Here is an 8154-nt window from a genome sequence, read left to right as displayed (position 1 = left end):
GGCATTACAAGCATAATTGCCGGTCGACAACGGTGCCATGCATGAAGCTGGCTATGTCCAGTTCCGAAAATCGTGCATCTGAATCCGTCCGGCTTCGTCTGGAGACTTGACGTTGCAAATCAACCTTCTACGTGGATTGTTTCAGACAACATGCTCACTGCTGTTTAAGTTCTTTTCTTCTACGCTTTGGCCTTGATCCAAGACGGCCTTCTTAAATCGACTTTTCCAACTTTCAAACTGGCATTATGGAGTAGTGTGAGCATTATAAGTGGCATTATATCCTCATATTATGAGCATTGCCTTTAGCATTATCGCAGCAAATAACTAGCATTACCCGCCCATGCCTACAACACAAACAGGCGATGGCGCTTCCTTTAATACATGTGACCGACATAAAACATATAATAATAATAAAGTAATTGGGAAGGGAGGAGAAAAAGTTACAAGTGAAAGAAATCACCGAAGGTAACTGAATATGTTACAGATAGAGCGGCGGAAAAACCTGTTGAAAACCGAATACACGGCGTGTAAATGACCGATGACATCTCCAAGGAATGCAATTCCTAACAAGTAACATCCTTGCAGAACATTACAATGTCATGCCATGTATGTACACATGTGTGTTCCAGCAATAGGACAGGATTTGATCAGATAAAAATCTTACACAGAAATGGAGCTCTTGTGCAGGCTGCTGGTGAGTTGGACGGTGGACGGGACCTTACTCGCCTTGCCGCACCACCTCCACCATCTGATACTGGTGGGTCTGAGCCAGCCTCATTGATCTGGCCTTGGCCAAGGAGGCGGCCAGACACACGGTGGCGAACATGGCACATCCGGACGAACCCCAGGCTAAGTAGTACGCATTTCCGGTTAACACGTACCAGTCACCCGTCGACGACATCGGTATGGGTTGTTGAGTGTGCGAGAGGAACGTCAGGCCATGATCTCTGTTAACTGTGGCCACAAGAATTCCAGCAATCAGCATGGCTACACCTGCGATGCACGTGAGCACACATACATGTACAATATTCTCTGACTGGAATTCCGAACTTCTCCATTTGAGAATATTTTCCTGGATAAGTATTAATCTTTGGATGGAGAGCCAAGGATAAATTTATAGAAAAGAAAAGGACCAAGGAACTACAAGTTACGCTATCATGTCCACTAATGCCACCAGTTACTAAACAATCAGCTCATGCGATAACATTGCACGACACTGACTTTTTCTTTTATTTAAATATTGATTTATACAAAAGAGAAAGGACCAAGGAACTACAAATCAAATTAAACCTTGGCTCTCCATCCGAGTCCATAAATATTAATCTTTGCTGGGGGGGTTTCATCTCAATGGCCAGCTATCAACTGCAGAGGTAATTTCTTCTCTCGTTAATTTCTTTCCTGCTATTATACCTCGATATTTAGGTACTTGTTTCCCATGCTTCATCTTCCCCTCTCCCCTCCCCCATTTTTCTCGCTATATTTATCTAGGAGATTTCCATGATAAGCATCCATTTGCTTTCGGAGAATCCTTTTAAATAAAGACAACAACACCAACAACAACAACAACAACAACAACAACAACAACAACAACAACAACAACAAAAACAACAACAACAACAACAACAACAAAAACAACAGCAACAACAACTATGATGGTTCCATTGTGAGAACAAAGAATTCAAAAAAACATACATGCATGTACATACACGAGCATCACACAAACGTACACACAGGCGTGCATACACACGGACACACAGGCGTGCATACACACGGACACACAGGCGTGCATACACACGGACATGCACGTGTACACACGGGCGCCCGCGCACACACAACAACTGCACAGTACAGTAACCAGATGGTGAACAGTCAGACAGGGCAACGCCAGGCCTCTACCTGGCACAGTGAGTCAGTTACAGAGAATACTAGAGGACCGCTGGTGAATAATAACAATTCTAAAATGTTGGCACTTACATATTGTACAATTGTGTCACCACGATGTGTTAGTTCTAGAACATTCATCTGCCTGCATTATTCGTCTTTATATTTCGTGTTTTTGCCTCCCCTTCCTCAATGTCCTGATGATGCCCAATGGGCGAAATATTGGCAACGTTATTTTATTGATCTATTTGATGCAGCTGAGAGCCTGTTGCCGGAATGGCGGTATTTTCAAGTACATGTAAGTAAAAGTAAATTATCGTATCCGTTCCCGAAGGGAACTCACGACGGCCGCTAACACCCGATAAACCCTAGCGGCAGATACACATTATAATTATTGTATTTTACACACAAGTTAGTTGACGTTTTGTACATGTAATTGAGGATGGGATTGAAGAACCGTTGATGTTCACTTTATCAGTTTGCTGAGAAATATCAATGTGCTCAAGACAATAATGCTATATATTAATAGTATCGACGCTATGGGCAGCATACATGTGTGTTCGTTAGGGGGAGAGGTATAAAGAGGTCAGCAATAATGTTCATGTTCGTTCACGCCTTACACTGCAGGAAACTGAAGACGGCTGCCAGTATGTGACAGGGTACCTTGCTGAACGCGCCCATGATGAAGATCCAGCTGAGTGCGCCAAGCGCCACGCTCGTCACACTTGCTGCCTTCGCAAATACGAAATCAGCTGCAGTAAAAGATATACATGTACATGTTTTGACGGTTGATGATTTGACAGCATGAAACAAGGTGGAGGACACCATGTTCGGAAACAGTGACCTTTCTACAACCATCCGCGGTTGGTAGAGCCCCGGTCCGTTGGGACCATCTGAAACGTATGGGTGTTAGCTAAACCAGGTTCTGACCCTCCTTATTCTAGGGGAGTGCTTTTATGGACCGCGGCTCTACCAACCGTGGAGGTTGTAGAAAGGTCACTGTTTCCCAACACGGTGTCCTCCACCTTGTTTCATGCCAGTGTCAAAGCAACACCATGACTTGTGTGAACTAAAACCAGGTTTTTAAATTTCTATGTACGTGCATTTATACAATGTATTTTCCTTTTTCTTCTCCTCCCCTTCTCCCTTCCTTGCCGTGGTTGGCTAACACCCTCTCTCTTTGTATTGGCCGGTGTTCTCACTGTGCTATGAGATGCTGTAATAAATAAATAAATAAATAAATATAAAGAGTGCAGTTTATTTTATTTTTTATTCCAAGCAATACATGGCTGGGGCAGCTAATGACCACTTTGCGTGGCAATTGCAGGGTTTAACAGGTAGCCCAACATGGCCGAAACGACTTGTTGTCTGCAGCATTGGGTATCTGTTTCTAGAAACGCCTGTTGGCCAAATATTCGATATTCATGGCCGGTCTCTATCCTTGGTGTATGTGTTTTGGGTTTGGGGTTTTGTTTTGTTTTTAACTTTGGCCAGTATGACTACTACAGTATTCACTTCGTCTTGAGGGGTTAGACATTGGGAAGTTGCCACACAGCCGGGGGTGGCGAGCCCGCCTTTTGGCATGTGTTCTTTCCAACACCATGCCAGACTCTCTAGCAATGGGCCTCCCATTCACAACATTGTAATGGTGCTGACCATACAGTCACAACTTTCCCGCTCACCTATCCAGGAATATCATACCAGTGATATGTTTTTTCAGTCGATGTAAGATTTAATAGTCCACTGCATGCAGACTCCTTAGTAAATTTAAACTGTTTGAGGCTTTGAGCAAACTCTCGTGATGCGTGAAATCACTGCAAGAAACTTCGGAGTTGAGACATGTTGATATTTCCACTGGACCGATGTGTGATAAGTCTTTGCAGTGCTGACTTAGTATAGTGATGGCAAGTGTGAGATCTGATCGCACGCTGGTCGGATGAGCTTCTCCCATCCCATCAGCATATCGCCCCTACTTTCCTTCGTTTTGATACATGGGGCAGGGGTAGCATTGATACCACAGATTGTCCATTGGCAAGCTTGCTACAGTACAGTGTTCACTCCTATGAGGTTATTGACCCTCTCAAAAGGTCTCTTCAGCTTCAACGACAACACGAACATACAGTAAAACCTGTCTAAGACGACCACCGCTCAAGGGACTTTCAAAACGTGGTCTCTGTTACCAGGTGGGCTCCTTATCCAGGGTCATTTGACTGGAAATAGCATCCCTCGATCCTGGTTTCAGTGGTCTTATTGGACAGGTGGTCGCCTAATCCGAGTGGTCGTCTTGACAGGTTTTACTGTACATATATGTACATGTGTATGTATACTGCTCGTGTTGTCTCGTTTCTCCTCGCTTTTCTCCCCCTTTTCCATGATTACGGATGATTCATGCAACTTGATCCATACGCTACCCACAAGTATCGTGAAAAGCGAAACTCCGAAACAAATCTCTCCTTTCTGGGTGAAGTTCTCTGAGATAATTCTACTTAAAGGTTGTAGATTATTATGCTGTATGTACATAAACAGAAGGACGAACAGGTGCGACAACAGTAATGCTCTCAAGGGAGGGACAATTATCACTTTTCGTCTGATGATCGATTCAATTCGTGAAACTCGGAGTTACGAAATCGCAACTGCTCGTCCTTCTGTTCATGGTGTATTCCGCTCTTTGCCTTGGGAAAATTGAGCCCTCTATACGAACGGCGAATGAACCTCACATGGTGATGCTGTATGCATGGATTGCCACTGGGTGGAGACACTGACTTACAACTGGCCACCGTGCCACAGTCTGAGGTGATGTCTTCTCTCCGGTCCAATAGCGCTCCGGTGGCACACACTTTCCACAGGCCCACGTTCAGAAACCGTTGAAGCGGGATGTAGCGCGGGCCCGCTGACAGCCAGCTGCGCAAGAACAGAGTGGCCGAGCCTTCCAGGACTGAGATGGTGCTAAATATCAGACCGATTATGGTCAGCGTACGTGCCATACCTGCTAGCGGCGCCATGTTCACCTTTAACTTTGGGAGTGTTAGCAATGACTCTAATAGTCGTTAAACACCGCAAGAAGGTGCTTCGGCCGGTGTGAACGTTTTTTGTTAGAGCAGTCGTCGTGTAGAAATGACTACAAGAACAATGCAGCTGTGTGTGCTACAGTACCAGATGAGAGTTCTTGTTGTTTACGAACACCTCCAGTGGCTGTGTGCAGTGGAGGTGCAGGTCTGCATTCATTGTGTTTGTGTCTGTGTCGTTGTGAAGCTGGTCCCTGTAGTCTAGACACTACATGTCCAGTGTCCACCTCTGGTGCCATGTAGTCAAAATGGTACTAGTCTGTCTTGCTGTTCCCTTACATCGGCATGTACGTCATTGTACATATTGCATGCTACCGACTCTAATGACATGACTGATTGTACATACTACGTACTAGTAGTACTACACGAAATAGGCTACTCGTGTGTTCCAATGGAAAACAGGAAAGGGGATGTTATGTGATTGTGACTCTGAGGCGAATGAGCGGCATCGGTGCCATTACATCTGTGGCGTTCGTCGTCGGCTGGAGCAGCTCATTTTGGCGCTGTATCGTGTCACCACGTGGATTTACATGTAGGTGCTTGCATCATGATGTGTCCGCGTCCACCCCTGCCCAATCAACGAAGCAGTTGTCAAGCTGTCAGTGGATTCTGTGTTAGCTGCACGCCTCCGCGGCTTTGCCAAAATCCTCTCCTGCTCAACCACGTTGGGTGTTGACCATGTTGCACACAAGCCATTGTGAAGCCCACGCATGCAATGCCATGGATATTAATAGCAATACTGTACCGTGGCGCCATGCGACGAGAAGCAGACTTGGAAGTAGGTTTCTCTGGAAAGAGCTGTGACAGCTCATCACATAAGGCATCTTGCGTGTCATGTCGCCGAGCCCATGGCCATGGACCTAGAAACACTCGACTACAGCCCTAGGTTATGGTCGAGTCTGGGTTGAGTCTGGCTCTGGGCAGGGTCTGGGCAGAGTCTGGGTAGATTCTGGGTAGTGACAGTAGATGCTGGGTAGATTCTACGTAGCTACATAGCTACTAATTTACCTCGCCAAGTCACGCGTCGCCCAAGCCACTGACTTGCCTCTGTCGTCACGTCTAGGTAATGCCTTCTTGCGTCGTGTGATCTGGGTAGCTGCTTGTCGCTGTAGTTGTCAGCTAGGAATTCGTAAAACTAACTCCCTGGTGACGTTCACTTGTTTACATGATATGTAAGCTTTGAGTTTGACTCGGTGATTGACGTAACAGCAGCAGCAGCAGCAGCAGCTGAACTGCCAGAACGGCAGAGAAGGAAAGACAAGTCACCCACTGATCCAACAACTTGACAACTAAACGCTTCGCTCTTCTTTGAGATATCTACCATCTTCTTTTCTTTCTCATTAATTTCTTCCCAACCCTCCTTCCCGATAAGACAATAACATATTCGCTGCCTTGTCATTGAGCATTTGTACTCGTTTGGATTTGCGAATTCAAATAAAATAATATTTTGTTTGTATAATTATTATACAAAACAAACAAACAAACAGTACAATGGTCAATGTCATGACTACAACTAGTACAGGCTATGATGGACGTTAGCCACTCTCCTTGCTCAGCTCAGGACATGTTACAGTTAGTGTAGGGTGACTACATGTACGTTTGCCTTGCAGTCAAGGGTGTAATGCCGGACACTGGGGTTCCAGGTCAAAGGAATAGCATCGTGAGGAGCGGCTGCAAGATCGGCAAGTGACCACCAAGTGGCGTGGTTGGTTGTGTTAGGAACGCAAGTATGCACTCGCAATACACTGGTCCTGCCAGTGTAAAAATATGGTTTTGTTTTTACTAGAAACTACATGAACTCGTATTGTGGCAACACTAGCTGGCAATACTCAGATGCATTGCTAGTTTAATTTGCTACTTCACGCAGTCGAACAAGTGACACATCATGCCACATGATCACTATAGTGGTGACAGTCCTCACATACATGTAATGTGAAAGACTAGGGTGGTGATGTGTACAATTTGTGGAATATAGCAGAGAGAAAAACACTCTCGCGAGTGAAAAATGACACATGCCACATGATCACAAATAGTGTTGACCGCAGTCCTCACGTAATGTGAAAGACTTGGGTGGTGATACGTACAGTTTTTGGGGTGCTGGTTTTTTCGTGTGAAACCTTAGAAAACGTTGAGAAAGAATGTTCGACTGTGTGAGGTAGCAGTGCACCCGAGTATTGGCCAGTGTTGCTACAATACGAGTTGACTATAATGAAGCTGCGTGAAGCGTCGTTCCGAATTTATAGAAACTACAATTGTTGCCTGATGATTGCGAGAGCATGAAACTTGAAGTACATGTACATGTAGAAGCAAGCAAGCCTTGGTTGTCCTTGTCGTTTTGTTTTGTTTTGTTTGTTTGTAGAAATTACATTACCATCATAATTATGCAGAACATACATGTACATGTACCTTTTCAAAAGGCTTTTGTCATGTACAATCAACTTCGCTTATAACGACACTCGGTGGGGCATCAGAAAAGTGTCTTTATTCGCGAAGTGTCGTTATACCCGAAGTCTCATTATATGTATTTATTTATTTATTTATTATTTATTTATTTCTGCACCTCGTGGCATGTCAAGACAGCCAATTGAATTGAGGAGAGGGTGAGACCAACCACGGAAGAAGAGAAAAAAAGAAAATTAAGAGCACGTACACAAAGTGGGAAGGGATTAGCAACTTACAAAGCAATGGGATGCTCAGCGAGCTATGCAGCGGAAGTGGTGACTGTGACTTTGTTTACTGGGAGATACTGAAGTGCTGTCTGACGAGGGTACGGAATTTGGGCATATCTGGAGCTTGTCTAACACTGGGAGGCAGTTGGAGCCACGTGGAGTAGGAGGAAAAGAAAGGGGAATTTACGAATAGGGTAGACCTAGCTAGGGGGAGACGAACGCAGCTTCGGGTGGTGCCACCTGAATTGAACCAATTAAGGGACTGTAAATGAGCAGGGTGCTGGTCAAGGAAAATTGAATGCGCCAGGGTGCACTTGGAAGCATCAAGGTAATGTTGCAGAGTGGTAGTGGATGCAGCAGCATACAAGTCTAGATTTGAGGTATAACGATCAGTACGGAATATGATTCGCAGTATACGGCGATGGAGAACTTCTAATTTACCTATGTGGGTTTTGTTAATGGTGGACCAGGCAGGGAAGCCGTACGTGAAGAGGGGAAGAATGTATGATTTATAAAAATTAATCCGGCAATTTTTGGGC

General features: G+C 45.0%; 1 protein-coding gene across 1 annotated transcript; it reads right to left on the bottom strand.

Moving 5' to 3' along the window:
* Positions 1–369: 369 nt before the first annotated feature.
* Positions 370–5089, bottom strand: LOC135812912 (uncharacterized). Its single transcript, XM_065326134.1, has 3 exons — positions 4649–5089; positions 2502–2633; positions 370–993 (listed from the first exon to the last, which is right to left on the bottom strand). The coding sequence occupies exons 1-3, from the start codon at positions 4881–4883 to the stop codon at positions 719–721; spliced, it is 642 nt and encodes a 213-aa protein (XP_065182206.1). The 5' UTR covers positions 4884–5089; the 3' UTR covers positions 370–718.
* Positions 5090–8154: the final 3065 nt, after the last annotated feature.

The sequence above is a fragment of the Sycon ciliatum genome, chromosome 1, assembly GCF_964019385.1.
Source record: "Sycon ciliatum chromosome 1, ocSycCili1.1, whole genome shotgun sequence".
Classification (NCBI taxonomy): Eukaryota; Metazoa; Porifera; class Calcarea; order Leucosolenida; family Sycettidae; genus Sycon; species Sycon ciliatum.
Note: the sequence above shows the minus strand (reverse complement) of the source record. Positions and strands in the feature narration are given on the sequence as shown.

What these genes read in the sequence shown, in the direction of transcription:
- LOC135812912 (XM_065326134.1), bottom strand. Translation starts at nt 4,883, where the DNA reads ATGGCGCCGCTAGCAGGTATGGCACGTACGCTGACCATAATCGGTCTG. An exon ending in CTGTGGCACGGTGGCCAGTT is followed by an intron (nt 2,634 to 4,648) that starts GTAAGTCAGTGT and finishes CTTTTACTGCAG; the next exon opens with CTGATTTCGTATTTGCGAAG. An exon ending in CGTCTTCAGTTTCCTGCAGT is followed by an intron (nt 994 to 2,501) that starts GTAAGGCGTGAA and finishes CGTGCATCGCAG; the next exon opens with GTGTAGCCATGCTGATTGCT.